The following is a 15,747-nucleotide window of genomic DNA, read 5'->3' on the forward strand; positions in this document are numbered from 1 at the left end:
TTTCAAGGAAACATGATTAATTTGCTTTATATATTTTCAAAGATGATCTCATTTTTTGGGTCCTACATTAGTTTTGCTCATGACGCAGATTTACGTTCGAAAATATAGGGTGCAACACTAGTCTTCAATTTCGAGTTTGGGTAAAGATGGGTAATTAAGAGCATGATTCTTGGGTGTTACAGTATTATTTATACATACACATACCAATAAGGTTTATGGAAAGATTATTGAGTTCAAATGGGTAAAGATTGAGTTGAAAATGGTAGGAATCTTCAAAGACTTTAATTGAAGATTTGAGGGTCGAGTTGATGTCGGAATTTGGTAAAATTTGTATGGTTAGACTCGTGGTTGGATGGGCGTTCATATTTCATAACTTTTGTCGGGTTCCGAGACGTAGACCCCACGGGCAAATTTTGAGTGAATTTTGGATTTTTATTGGAAAATTAGTATTTCCTTGTGGAATTAATTACAATAATTGGTATTGACTGAATCGAATTAATTGTGGCTAGATACGAGGCTTTCGGTGACCAATTCTCATGGCAAGAGCATAGCGGAATAAATAATTTCATGATTTGAGATAAGTAACCATTCTAAATTTGGTCCTGAGGGTATGAAATACCGGATTATGTGTTATGTGATTGGTTTTGAGGTGACGCACATGCTAGGTGACGGGCGTGTGGGTGTGCACCGTAGGAATTGTGACTTGGTCAAATTCCATGGAACTGTGTAGTTGAATAATCTGTTAATATCAGTACATTCTCTATGTGTTAGAGAAAATTGAGCTGATACTCGTATTAAAAAGCATGCTTAGACACATGTTGTTATTATTGGTACCTACTAGGGTCATTTCTGTGGATGAATTATATGTTTAAATTATAATTTCACACTCTGTCATGTTCATTCATTTCATATCATATCTCAGTATCTGTTGCTATTTATTGATGCATCATATTATCATTTTTGGGCTGATTTTCATGACATCTTGAGCTCAAGAGACTGGAGAGGTTGATGACTGAGTGAGGCCGAGGGCCTAATTATGAGGATATTTATGGGATCGGGTTGCACGCCGCAGCATGTTTCATTGTTATATGCCATGATTGGCTTGATATAATGCTTGGGCTGAAGGAGCCCCTCCGGAGTCTGTACACACCCCCAGTGAGCGCAAGTACCTATTGAGTGCGGAGTGCGAGTGCCGAGTGCTGAGTGATTGTGAGGAATGAGTGACTGTGAGGATTGAGTGACTGTGAGGAAAGAGTGATTGTGAGGTTGGAGTGAATGGGAGGACTGAGTGATTGTTACTCTGAGAGGATGCATTGATTGCATTATTTGCTGCATTTCAGCTGTCACATATCATTATTTTGGAAATTTTGAAAAAATATTATTTTATGTTTCAGTCAAATTTGATATGAAATTTGTGTGAAATTTTAAATGTTGAACTTGCAAGCATACCTACACTTTTGTGTTGGAAAGTACAGTATTTGGACTTAGCTGAGAAGCTCGTCACTACTTTCAGTTCTTTATTTATTATTGTTACTTACTGGGTTGGTTGTACTCATACTACACCCTGCACTTCGTGTGCAGATCCAGGTGATCCCGGACACAGTGGGTGTTGATTCTTTCACACAGTTGATTTTTTTGGAGTTTCAGATGTAGCTGCTATGTTTTGCACACCTTGTCTCTCCTTCCATATCCTTTTGTTTATTGTATTTGGTCTCGGATTATTATAGACCGAGTTTCCCTGACTTGTAATGTATATATGCTCATGTACTCATTGACACCAGGTTTTGCGAATGGTTGTAACGGAATTTGCTAGATTTTTGATATTGTATTAAACATTATATTTTCAAACTTAAAGGAAATCGTGGGTTATTGATGTTGACGGCTTGCCTAGTACTGAGATATGCGCCATCACGACAGGTTAGGATTTTGGGTCGTGACTGTTGGACAACACATTCATGGTCAGGTAGTGGTCTGTAAATAATTGTTGATCATCAATCAGGGGCGGCTCAATCAAACTGGTGGCCTAAAATCAAAATATATTAAAAAAACCTGAGACTTCTTTCATAAAATCCATTTAATATTGAGAAAAAAAATTCTACATGGCTTTGACATAGTAGTGAGAGCAAAACATGATGTGTGGGTTAGGTGCACGTCATAGGGTTTGAACTCTCCCCTTAAGTGAAAATGGTAAATGGGTGAGCCAATTATCCATCGTATTCTGAACCTTACGACACTTGTGTGAGGGATTTCTTAGTTAAAAAAGATAAGACACAGATGAACTTGCTTTCTGACGTGTGGATCAATCAAATGTGACAAAAAAGAAAAGTTAATTTAGAGAATTTGAGTTAAAATTAGAAAATAAAATCACGAAAAATATGAAAAAAGACTATACATAAAGGAAGAAAAATAGAATTGAGAAAAGGTAAATATACCATTTAATTTAGAGTGAGAAAAGTTTTATTCTATTAATTCACTCAATCTTACTTTTACCATTATGAAAAAATATTAAAATTTAAAATCTTTTATTAATAATTATATAAATACAAATTATATAAAATTACATAATAATATAATATTGACTCTCCCCTTAAGTGAAAATGGTAAATGGGTGAGCCCATTATACATCCTATTCTGAACCTTACGACACTTGTCTCAGGGATTTCTTAGTTAAAAAAGATGAGACACAGAAGAACTTACTTTCTCACGTGTGAATCAACCAAATGTGACAAAAAGAATAGTTAATTTAGAGAATTTGAGTTAAAATTAGAAAATAAATCGTGAAAAATATGAAAAAAGACTATAAGAAAAATAAAATTGAGAAAAGATAAATATATTATTTAATTTAGAGTGAGAAAAAATTTATCCTATTAATTCACTCAATCTTACTTTTACCGTTATGAAAAAATATTAAAATTTGAAATCTTTTATTAATAATTATATAAATTACATAATAATATAATATTGCTTTATATTTTTTGGAACCTTAAATGTTTGGGGGCAAGGGCTTCACTTGCTTTACCCTGCAGCCGCCCTTGCCAGATTGGTTTTGGTATTGCTGCGTCTCTTTCTTCCCCTACTATTATTGGAACCACACATCTTCAAGGTATGTTGTTGCTTATTTTGACTTAATTGGGAAAGAGTGTTTCTGGAAATTGACCAATCATTGATAGAAAGTTCTGATCTTTGCTTAGCTGAATATGTTTCTCGATCTCGAACAGCTAGCTCTTTAATTATGAAACAAAACGATTACTCCTTTGATTAGTACGCAATCTATCTGATATATAAATCACAGAAAGTTCAAATATTTGAATTTTCAGCTTTATTTCCCTATCATTCGTTAAAAAGTTCTGATTTTTGCATCATATTTACTGATTTTTTATATTATAAATTGCATTCTATGCACTGATTTGGGGTTCTTATCTTCTGTCAGTTGCACAGTTGCAATAATTCCACAGAAAATTCAAGTCTCTATTATGGATTACTTATATATTATTTCTATTGTGAATTCGGATTGAGGCATGTTTTTTGTGCGTAATTTATGGTAGCTTAGTGATAGTTCTGCTGAAACTGTCTTTGTTATCATTTGGATGTAGGATGATTCTGATGCCCTTATAAAATAATAAAAAATAAAATATGGACGACGTGATGCCCTTTTCAATAAAAAGAAAGAGGGATTTACTTATCAAAAAGAAAAAAAGAAAGACGGATGATGTGATGCCTCTTAATCGCTGTAGTAAGCGTCAGAAGGTAATATGCTTTTAAACCCCCGGTTCTACCTTTAGTATTCTTTTATTCCAGTCCTAGGCTAATGAATATATAAGGAGTTATCTTTTTTCTTTTATTCAGAATCTTTTCAAGTGTGGGATTGACAACTTGCCTGATGAGTTGCTTATTGCCATTCTTTCCTGTCTTACCTTCCAAGAGGCAGCAAGGACCTGTATCCTCTCGCAGCGATGGAGATACTTATGGAAGTATACAACTTGCAGTATTCAATTTTATAATGAAGGCACATTGGAGTTTGAGGCAGCAGAAAAGTTTATAAATTCGGTGAATGAAGGCTTAAAATTGCATCAGGGTGAATCTATTGAGCAGTTCAAAGTTGGTTTTGTCTATCCAAGTATTAGTTATCGCCCCAACAAGGATACTGAATTTGCAATTGAAAGGCAAAGCAAAGTCAACCATGATATTGATGGCTGGATTAATTTTGCAATGGAAAAGCAGGTCAAAGTATTTGAACTAAACATGGCGGCGGGTCCTCTTGACAGCACTGGACTCTGGAGGAATTATAGCATTCCTCATGTGCAAAAGCTGTTGTCCATTTCTGGCGAGGTTAAGTTGCTGAAAACATTGACTACTCTCAAATCTTTCCGATTTGTTAACATCCGAATAACACAGGAAGTTGTTGAATTTCTTTTGTCACACTGCCCTCTGTTGGAGCAAGTGTATATTTCAGCCTCAAAGTCTCTGAAGCGTTTGAAAGTTGCTGGTTCGTTAACTAAGTTAAGGTCCATGGAAATATCAAATTGTGATTCTTTGAAGACTATGAAGGTTCATGCTCCAGGTCTTGTGTCTTTTACATACATTGGACGTGATATCAAAGTGCCTTTCAAGAAAGTTCCCCTCTTATCTGAGCTAACTATCGGAGGTGATTATGCTGGCTCTTTTATTTTTGATGCTCACAAGCACTCAAGCTATTGTCGAAATCTGAAGAAGCTTAAACTGAAAGTGTCACGTAAGGTTGTAGCAGACATCTCCCCTATCGGGGAGCTTCCCAGTGAACATCCTCAACTCTACAATCTGAAAGAGTTGGAATTGGACATCACCATAGAAGAGGATGATGGCCTTTGCTTCTTCACATTCTTGACTAAGTGTTCTCCTCAGTTGTCAAGGTTAACCATCAAGGTAAAAGTTCTTGTCTCATATTCTTCTCCTTTATGCCATGCCATGCTCTTGGCTCTTGCCCTCTATGAGCTATATGACGAAAAGTCTTAAAGATGGTTAAGCTTAGGAGTTCTTTGAAATGATCTGCTGATTGTATAAACATTTTAAAACTCATCTAAAAGCTTAGTATATTAGAGAATGCCTGCTAAATTGAAAAAAAGTATTCTTTTAAAAAAGAAGAAGATTAGATCTACTTAATTATTTAACCTGCGTAATAAGTAAGCAATGAGATAGGTACATAATTAATTGCTTTGGGATTGTGTTGTTCTACGAACCGTTACTATCAGAACACTAGTTGCATGCCAGATATCAACGAATACAAATTTTTATTACTCCCAGTTATATATCAGTGATTAAAAGAATGAACGTAATCTTTGTGTAATCTTGTTCACTTAAGAAGTAATCAAAGAAATTATACCATGGCTGACTCTAAAATGTGGCCTTTATGATATTGCTTTACAAGAAAAAGAAAGATCATATATGTCCACGCACCATCATCACTGTTATGGTATGATGAGCAAGTCTAACCATACATTATTTACATAAAATGTTCGTGGAATAGTAAATAGTACTTAGTAAATTGAATGATAACAGAATCTGTTTTATTCGTGCATTATAGTCCTATATATGATATATTTGGGAGCTACCAAGAACACCATTTGAAGAGGGTTCAGAGAATGAATGACTATCTTGGTATGTACTGTATGCAGTGCCACTGAGAAAGAGGATCCAATTCCAGTGCAGCTGAACTAATTGCATTCTTGATTGGCAGGGTTTTACAATATGGAAGAGGAAAAATGCTTTTTATAGTTCACTCAGTGTTTTGGAAAGCGAGAAGTGGAAAAAGGCGCCGAGGCTTTGCTTCACTGAAGCAAGAAGCGTGAAGCGAAGCGCGCATTTTTTTCATGTGAATCGCAATTTAATACATAAATAAAAAATATTAAATAGGCATAGATAAATGACCAAAAAGACATTGAAATATTTAATACCTAGTCTTTTGGCTTGATGCCATTGAATAAAAAGACAGAATTTACTACAACCACCAAAAAACAAAAAAGATAGAATAGTGAAAACAGCGAAAAAATTGCAGAACAGTCAACAGAGATTTTGAAAAAACAGAGCAGAACAAAGAAAAAAGAAGAGCAGAACATAGAAAATAACTGTTGGAAGTCGAAGAACTGAAAAAAAAAAAGAAAAGAAGAAGAGAAAAAGAGAAAGAAGAGAAGAGAAGAGAAGAAAAGAGGAGTCGAGAGGAAGCAGGTAAAGCAGAGAAAAGAAGGAGAGGAAGAGAAGAGAAGCGAAGAAGAGAAGAGAAGAAAGAGAAGAAGAGAAGAGAAACTTACCTCGAAAGAAGTCGCAACAGTGGAAGAGCAGTCCACTCGAAGCAGATTATTGGAAGAGAAGTCGCGTACGAGTGTATTTGAAATTTTTTAAAATAAAACCCTAGGCAGCCGTCGACCTTGCTTAAGCGAGCTTTTCTCGCTGGCATCGCTTCTCGCTTCTGGGCCTGAAGCGTGTGCTTTTAATAATACTGTTTCACTTGCTGAGAGCTTGTTTGTTTCCCAATGCCGAAGTAACATGATTTTTTTTTTTGGGGGGTGGGGTGGGGGGTGATGGGGAGAGCATGCCTATTTTTTGTTGTCTCAAAATTCTAGACAGAATCCAAAATTCTTTCTGGTGAAAAATTAAGGACAACCCAAAATTTAGGAACGACTCAGTCCCACTGAATTGCATGCTCTTAAGTGCAGTTTGGAAAAACAGGATATATACATAGTTAGGGGTGGTTTGGTAGGAGGTATTAGAAAAAATAATGCAAGCATTAGCTCTATGCATTACTAATATCTTGTTTGGTACATTTTTTCAACCTGTGTATAACTAATACTACACCATACTTGGTATTATCCTATGTATAAGTAATGCATAGAAAACCATGGCATTAGTAATACCAAGGCTACTGATGCATGTATTAGGTTGGTTAAAGACAAAATTTTAAAGCTTGAGAAAATGGAGGGCATTTTTGTAAACAACTATGTTTCTTAAAAATTATGCAATGCATTATAGTTTGGTATATACACAGTTAGGGGTGGTTTGGTAGGAGGTATTAGAAAAAATAATGCAAGCATTAGCTCTATGCATTACTAATATCTTGTTTGATACATTTTTTCCCTGTGTATAACTAATTTTTGTATTAGTTATACACCATACTTGGTATTATCCTATGTATAAGTAATGCATAGAAAACCATGGCATTAGTAATACCAAGGCTACTAATGCATGCATTAGGTTGGTTAAAGACAAAATTTTAAAGCTTGAGAAAATGGAGGGCATTTTTGTAAACAACTATGTTTCTTAAAAATTACGCAATGCATTATAGTTTTAATACACCACACCAAACAGTAGATAAGAAATAATATCTGCATAATTAATGCTTGCATTACTAACCCATGCATTACTAATCAATGCATTACTAATACACCTTATTCCGCACTATTTTTATACACCCTATCAAACGACCCCTTAGGCTTAACAACTACCATTGATGAGTAGTCAGATATATGTAGAGTGAGATTGCGATGCATAGGTTAGATATTTCTCCTACCAAGTTTTCCTGAAATATTTCAGAATTTGAAATGATACTTGAGCAGAATTTAACTTAGAAGTTGCATTTGCCACATTTAACTGCCATTTTCATAATGGACTCTCATGTTGTTTAAGCCGAACTACTATTATGCTATATTGATGATTAACATTATAAGGATGCATGCACCCAATGGTGTGGCCTAGTGTACAATGAAGTGGGTTGGGAACCTGAGGTCTCAGATTCAAATTCTAGCGGTCGTGAAATTAGTCGAGGTGCGCGCAAGCTGGCTCAGATACCACGGTTATAAAAAAAAAACATTATAAGGATGCATATATTCTTTAATGGCTTTGTCTTTGATTAATGCTTTCTGATAAACTGTCTAGACCATCCAGGTAGAGTTGGTGTTAGTTTATCGTCTACTGGTGGAAAGTCGTTTTGGTGTATTTATTAAAATCAAACTTTGGTGTGTTTTGTTCCTGCCACCATTTCCTTTCCTTTTTTTGCCTCTTCTTTTTGGGCTCACTGTTGTCCGTTGCATGTTTTGTAGAGTTAGTATACAACAACAACGACCCAGTAAAATTTCACTAGTGGGGTTTGGAGAGGGTAGTGTGTACGCAGACCTTACCCCTACCCCGAGAGGGTGGAGAGGTTGTTTCTGATAGACCATCGGCTTTGTAGAGTTAGTGTATTGACTTGAAATTGATCCTCCCTTTCTTGGTTTAATGCGACTTAACGTTTTACTAATATGCTTGTTTCTTTGTTTTGACAGTTATTGTTCCTTCCAGGCCCGGAGAGATGTGTAAGCTAAATCCTATCTAGCTATTTTATAGAGCTTTTCATAGGTTTAGTTAAAAAAGTTGTTAACAGTCTTACTTTGATTCCATCTTTTTCAATTACCTCTTCAAGCCTGGTTATCTCTTTTCTTCTTCTAATTCTTCGTCCCCCCCGCCCCCAAACCCAACCACTCCCTTTTAGATTGACGAATATACAGAGTGGAATCTTCTTATCAAAGAAGTTACAAAGCAGAGACTTATGTTTTCAGAACTGAGTGGTTGTGACCGTCCTCTTGGGAGTATTAGTCCATTGAGAGAAGTTCAACCTGGCGTGATTGAGGCGGTAAGTTGAATTTTGCTTACCTCTTTTTGTAGGAACTGTTGGGTATAAAAGTGATATGACTCAGTCTCTCTCCTCCCCCCCCCCCCCCACAAAAAAAAAGTTGCGGCAGTACCTGACAGAAGCACGCGCTGCTGATCGTAATGCACAAGAAGCTACTAAGTTCTGTCACAAACGTCTAGAGGTAGTGAAGTTGGTTGGTTTTATTGGGTGTTCAAGTGATTGTAATCTTGCTTTACATTTGCTGCGAATTGCCCGATCTCTTACGAAGATGATCATTGACACAGAGGGACACCCTAAGTGTGCATCCCTAATGAACAAGAAGGCAATCAGAGTGTGTGTTGAGCAGCTTAAAGCAAATTTACCTCCCGGAGCTGAATTGTCGACACATGGTCCTGGTTTTACGTAAGGAGTAGACGTCCCCTATTGGTTTTAAATGTGCACATTTACTATGACCTCTTTATTTTGCTACTAACTTTTTCAATATTTTATAAGCAAATTTAGCGGATAGATTATTTAAGTTGATGAATCTTGTGTCTTTTTAACTTATGAAATTGTGTTGAACTTCCTGAGCTCTCAAGCTACTGCTAATTTTTATATCAAAATTGGCAGCATTTTGTAACTGGTCTTGAATCAATTAACATTTGGCAACGGGTTTTAGTTCAATCAACGAACTGTATCATATGACGAAGAGGAAATAGGATTTTACCTTGTCTTTTTCCCTTTCCAATCGTATAGCAAAATACAGACTAGATAACATGTGAAACCTTGTGCTAAAACAAAATTTTCCCATTTGCACTCCTTTGTCTTACTTCATTATTTTTGTCACTCTAATAACTTGCAAGTTCTTTTCAACCAGTTAATCCATTTATTAAAGACAAATTCATTCCGGGCATGTTTTTTGTGTGTATATACTATCTCGATGAATAATATAACTTTAAAACAATGATATTGTGATATATAGATAAACACTTAAAATATAGATACAATAATTAGATAGATATGAAATATAGGTAAAATACAAAAGTAGACACTAAAAGTTGGCACCAATTATTAAACAGATACCTTAACTATTCAGTAATCATTTATAGACATCTCGTCCGGATAAAAGTCTCTCTCTTGAACACCTCTGATTGACATGAAAAATAAGTGTGTTTCAGTTTTTCTAGGTTGCCACAAAGGTTATAAGTTGTGGTGCACATGTCAAAAGACTCCAGGGTTAATTTTCAGTAGGGATGTGACACTCAATGAATCCAAGGCAATAACAGAAGCAGATCGTGGTGTCAGTGATCGTATAGAGCTAGAAATTGAATCTCCACTAGCTCAGTCCAGTAGTTCTAAAGTAGAGGAAGTGGAGGAGGTGCAAAATATTGAATAAGATAGCATTGCAACAGGCAGAGAGAAGAGAGTGAAGTGATCAACCAACCGCAAAGGTTTGCAAACGTAGTTGATGTGAATCTTCTTGGATATACGAATCCTGTGGAATTTGCTTTGGTGGTTGCAGTGACCGTTAATGAATTTGAGTGTTATAGCTATCCAGAAGCTATTTCAAGTACAGAACCAAATCGACGAATTAGTGTTGTGGCCGAAGAGATTGAGTCTCTTAACAAGTTTAGGCGTTGCCTAGATTTGGTTGATGTGTGCGGAAATGGGTAGAGCCCTTGCCAGGGCTGAGGACAAGGTAGAGAGACGTTGTTCCTGTTGATGAGGATTTGTTATTTGTGGTTTGAATTATTTCCTTGTATTTTTAGGAAACTCATAATTCCTATAGCTTTGGAAAAACCCATTGTCCTAATAGATTTGGGAAAGGAAAACTTATTGTCCTTGTCAAATTGAGAATCTTTCTCTTATGATTTGTGACTATTTGAAATCTATATATATGGATTGTAGTCGGAATTCTATAGATTGTATTGTGCTTTTCTTCTAATTCATAGTGGATTAGGCTTAGTCGAACCTTGTTAAATTCTTGTGTTGATTTTTCTTCTCTATTTGCTTTGTGTGTGATTGTGTGCTAATTAACCCACGATCTTCCGCAACAGATACTCTTAACATGGTATGATATTGTCCGCTTTGGGACAAGCCCACATAGTTTTCCAGCTGTTGGGCTAAAATGACCCAAAAATACTCTTAATATGGTGTGATATTGTCCGCTTTGAGCCAAATTCGGACGGTATTTTTCAAAAGGTTTCACACTATTAAGAGATTCCAAAACCTTATATGTAGGTTCCTAATATTTTGAATTACCAATGTGAAATTTTGACTGCACACCCAACATGTTTCTTGATTTTAGAGACGGTCAAATCGCTTTATGTAACCCAACTTCATATATCAAATTTCAACATTGTTTGGATTTGATCAACATTGTTGAACACTAAAGATTGAAGATGAAGACACAACCAAAATTTGTTATTGAGAGAAAATTGAAGATGTGGAATTTTGCCAAGGTGGATATTTGTTAAAATTGTCAAAAGTCCCACATCGGTGGATGACACTTTTGAATGGGAATTTCACCCTATAAAAGGAGGCCTAATGTTTAGGATTTAGATACACCTCTCATTTGCCTTTTTTATCTTCTTAAGGCATTTGTATCTTCTCTCTTTAGTATTATTTCACTTGTAAGATTGGAGTGGAATAAAATATTGATTGTGTCCGAGGAAGTAGGCAAAATTGGCCGAACCTCGTAAATTCCGGTGTTCTTTTATTGTTGTCTTATTGTCTTGTTTATTATTTAGTGGTTGTCATAATTTTTGGTATAGTAGTTGTGACTCATTCACACTATATACATTAGGCTTCCGCAACAATTGGTATCAGAGCCAAGGTACTGTCTAAGTATGCTCTGTGGTTGCAGCATAGTTTGATCTTCCACATCAGAAAAGGTCTATCTTGGTAACTGAGTCAAGGTTCTGTCTGAGTATGCTCTGTGGTTGCAGCTTAGTCTGATCTTCCACACCAGAAAGGAAATAATCTTGATTTGTGTCGTCAGCTACTAAATAATATTTGTGTCAAAATGGGAGACGATAAACAAGAAAAATCTACATCAAGTGTCAATAATACGTCATCATTGGCATCTTCGCTTATGACAAGAATTGTGTCAAATGCGAAATTTGCGGTAGAAATTTTTGACGGGTCAGGACATTTTGGGATGTGGCAAGGCGAGGTTCTAGATGTTCTTTTTCAACAAGGGCTAGATCTTGCCATTGAAGAAAAGAAGCCAGATGTTATTGGAGAAGAAGATTGGAAAATTATCAATCGTGTTGCTTGCGGTACCATTCGATCCTACCTTGCTAGAGAGCAGAAATATCCATACACAAAGAAAACTTCTGCAAGTAAATTATGAAAAGCACTGGAGGATAAATTTTTGAAGAAAAACAGTCAAAATAAATTGTACATGAAGAAGAGACTGTTTCGCTTCACCTATGTTCCTGGTACCACAATGAATGAACATATCACCAGTTTCAATAAGTTGGTCACAGATTTACAAAATATGGATGCAACTTTTGATGATGGTGACTTGGCCTTGATGTTGTTGGGGTCACTTCCTAATGAGTACGAGCACCTTGAAACTACTCTACTCCATGGAAATGAAAAAATTTCTCTCAGAGAAGTTTGTTCGGCTTTGTACAGCTATGAACAAAGAAAGGGAGAAAAACAGAAGGGCAGAGAAGGAGAAGCACTAATTGTGAGGGGTCGTCTTCAAAATCAAACGAGGACTAAGAAGGGAAGATCCAAGTCGAGATCTAGACCCAGCAAAGATGAATGTGCCTTTTGTCGAGAAAAAGGGGCACTGGAAGAAAGACTGTCCGAAGTTGAAAAATAAGGCCAGACATAACAATGGAAAGGCCATTATGGATTCAAATATAGCTGATTGTGATGATTCAGACTTCTCATTAGTTACAACAGAGTTATCAACATTATCAGACATATGGTTGATAAACTCGGCTTGTAGCTATCATATGTGTCCCAACAAGGACTGGTTCGTGAATTTTCAAGAAGGAGAATATGGAGTCATCCACACAGCGGATAACAACCCTCTTACCTCATATGGCATTGGTTCAATAAGATTAAGGAGCCATGATGGAATGATCAGAACATTAACAGATGTTCGATATGTACCGGGTTTGAAGAAGAATCTCATCTCTGTGGGAGCCCTAGAATCAAAAGGGTTCAAAATCATTACAGAAAATGGAGTGATGAGAATATGCTCCGGTGCACTAGTGGTAATGAAGGCCAATCGGAAGAACAATAACATGTACCGCTATCGTGGTAGTACAGTTATTGGGACAGCGACAGTGACATCCAGTGATGACAAAGAGGCAGAAGCAACCAGGCTATGGCACATGCGCTTGGGACATGCTGGAGGAAAATCCTTGAAAGCTCTATCTAATCAAGGATTGTTAAAAGGCGTAAAGACTTGCAACTTGGAATTTTGCAAGCATTGTGTCAAAGGGAAACAGACAAGGGTTAAATTTGGTACAGCGATCCATAATACTAAAGGCATTTTGGATTATGTACACTCTGATGTTTGGGGTTCTTCCAAAACACCTTCATTGGGTGGGAAACACTATTTTGTAACCTTTGTTGATGATTTTTTCCGAAGAGTGTGGGTGTATACAATAAAGAGGAAAGATGAAGTGTTGGGAATTTTTCTCAAATGGAAGACGATGGTGGAGAATCAAATAGGCAGGAGGATCAAGTGTATTTGCACAGATAATGGAGGTGAATACAAAAATGATCATTTCAATAAGGTCTGTGAAAATGATGGCATCGTCCGACACTTCACTGTCAGACATACACCACAACAGAATGGAGTGGCAGAACGTATGAACCGGACTTTACTGGAGAAGGTACGGTGTATGTTGTCCAATGCTGGCTTGGGCAAAGAATTTTGGGTTGAGGCAATTACATATGCATGCCACCTCATAATCGTCTACCATCTGCTGCCATTGATGGCAAGACACCATTTGAAAAATGGTATGGAAAACCTGCTGTAGATTATGACTCTTTACACGTGTTTGGCTCAATTGCATACTATCATGTGAAAGAGTCAAAATTGGATCCGAGAGCAAAGAAGGCTATATTTATGGGGATTACTTTTGGAGTCAAAGGATACCGCTTATGGCATCCAGAGACAAGGAATATTATATTCAGCAGAGATGTTACCTTTGATGAATCTGCCATAACAGATAAGATGACAGTTGAAGATGTCAAACAAACTGGTGGTGCATCAAAGCAGGTGGAGTTTGAGGGAAAGTTTATTTTTCCTACGCAAGAAGCAGAGGAGGAAACAAATGAATATTACCCTCTGGAAGAAGAGCCAGTAGAGAGGGAGATTCCAACTCAGGAACCTCGACAACAACTTGAATCAATAACAACCAACAGGCCAAAAAGGACAATAACGAAACCTGTTTGTCTCATAAAGACGGTTGCTTGTGCAACCTCAATTGTAGCTGATGGTATTCCTACCACTTATAAAGATGCAATCCAAAGTTCAGAAGAAGATAAGTGGAGGATTGCCATGAATGAAGAAATGCAGTCCCTTCATCAGAATCATACATGGAAATTGGCCAATCTCCTGAAGGGAAAGAAAGCAATTGGGTACAAATGGGTATTTGTAAAGAAAGAAGAATTTCCTAACCAAGAAGATGTTCGCTACAAAGCAAGATTGGTGGCCAAAGGATATGCTCAAAAGGAGGGAATTGATTACAATGAAGTATTTTCTCCAGTTGTAAAACATTCCTCCATTAGAATTATGTTGGCTTTGGTAGCACAGTTGGATTTGGAACTAGTTCAGATGGATGTAAAAACTGTATTTTTACATGAAAACTTGGAGGAGAAAATCTACATGACTCAGCCAGAAGGATTCAAAGTTGCTGGAAAAGAAAATATGGTATGCAAACTTGAAAAATCGTTGTACGGATTGAAACAATCTTCTAGACAATGGTACAAGCGATTTGACAAGTTTATGTTGCGGTAAGGGTACAAGAGAAGCAAATACGATCATTGTGTGTATTTGCGCAAACTTAGTGATGGTTCCTTTGTATATCTTCTCCTATATGTTGATGATATGTTGATAACTTCCAAGAATTCGGAAGAAATTGATAAGTTGAAGATTCAACTGAAGGAGGAGTTCGAGATGAAGGATCTGGGCGAGGCAAAGAAAATTCTTGGCATGGAGATAATAAGAGATAGACGTTCAAAGAAACTCTGTTTATCTCAGAAAGAATATTTGAAGAGAGTACTACAGCGTTTTGGTATAGATAAGAAGACTAAGCCAATTAGTACGCCACTTGCTCCCCATTTTAAGCTAAGTACTACTATGTCGCCAAAGGATGAAACTGAACAGGAGTATATGTCAAGGGTACCATACGCAAATGTTGTTGGTAGCTTGATGTATGCAATGGTTTGTACGAGACCTGACATTTCACAAGCCGTTGGAGTTATTAGCAGATATATGCATAATCCAGGAAAGGAGCATTGGCAAGCTGTGAAATGGATTCTACGGTATATTCATAGTACTGTAGATGTTGGGTTAGTTTTTGAGCAGGAAGGCAATCGGTCTGTAGTTGGATATTGTGACTCAGATTTTGCGGGTGATCTGGACAAACGAAGGTCAACTACTGGTTATGTGTTTACTTTTGCAAAGGCACTAGTTAGTTGAAAGTCTACTTTGCAGTCAACAGTTGCTTTGTCTATAACAGAGGCAGAGTACATGGCTATTACAGAGGCTGTGAATGAGGTAATTTGGCTTCAGGGGTTGCTAAAGGAGCTTGGTATTGAACAAAAAAATATTATAATTTTTTGTGATAGTCAAAGTGCTATTCAATTAGCGAAGAACCAAGTTTATCATGCAAGGACGAAACACATTGATGTTCGGTATCATTTCGTACGAGAAATCATAGAAGAAGGTGGAGTCACGGTGAAGAAAATTCATACTACGGAGAACCCTGCTGATATGCTGACAAAAGTGGTGACTGCGGTCAAGTTTCAACATTGTTTGGATTTGATCAACATTGTTGAACACTAAAGATTGAAGATGAAGACACAACCAAAATTTGTTATTGAGATAAAATTGAAGATGTGGAATTTTGCCAAGGTGAAAATTTGTTAAAATT

General features: G+C 36.7%; 1 protein-coding gene across 5 annotated transcripts; it reads left to right on the top strand.

Moving 5' to 3' along the window:
* Window positions 1-2,976: 2,976 nt before the first annotated feature.
* Window positions 2,977-9,164, top strand: LOC107804519 (F-box/LRR-repeat protein At3g03360). 5 transcript variants are annotated; one of them, XM_016628429.2, is made up of 7 exons: window positions 2,977-3,103; window positions 3,594-3,747; window positions 3,847-4,902; window positions 8,292-8,321; window positions 8,498-8,638; window positions 8,739-8,819; window positions 8,923-9,164. In XM_016628429.2, the coding sequence occupies exons 2-7, from the start codon at window positions 3,634-3,636 to the stop codon at window positions 8,947-8,949; spliced, it is 1,449 nt and encodes a 482-aa protein (XP_016483915.2). In that variant the 5' UTR covers window positions 2,977-3,103; window positions 3,594-3,633; the 3' UTR covers window positions 8,950-9,164. The 5 variants fall into 5 exon arrangements, with proteins under 5 accessions (XP_016483915.2, XP_016483911.2, XP_016483914.2 ...); XM_016628425.2 differs by having other exon boundaries at window positions 8,739-9,164; XM_016628428.2 differs by having other exon boundaries at window positions 3,925-4,902; window positions 8,739-9,164.
* Window positions 9,165-15,747: the final 6,583 nt, after the last annotated feature.

The sequence above is a fragment of the Nicotiana tabacum genome, chromosome 2 (assembly GCF_000715075.1).
Source record: "Nicotiana tabacum cultivar K326 chromosome 2, ASM71507v2, whole genome shotgun sequence".
Lineage (NCBI taxonomy): Eukaryota > Viridiplantae > Streptophyta > Magnoliopsida > Solanales > Solanaceae > Nicotiana > Nicotiana tabacum.

What these genes read in the sequence shown, in the direction of transcription:
- LOC107804519 (XM_016628425.2), top strand. Translation starts at nt 3,634, where the DNA reads ATGGACGACGTGATGCCCTTTTCAATAAAAAGAAAGAGGGATTTACTT. An exon ending in TGTCAAGGTTAACCATCAAG is followed by an intron (nt 4,903 to 8,291) that starts GTAAAAGTTCTT and finishes TTGTTTTGACAG; the next exon opens with TTATTGTTCCTTCCAGGCCC. An exon ending in TTCCAGGCCCGGAGAGATGT is followed by an intron (nt 8,322 to 8,497) that starts GTAAGCTAAATC and finishes ACTCCCTTTTAG; the next exon opens with ATTGACGAATATACAGAGTG.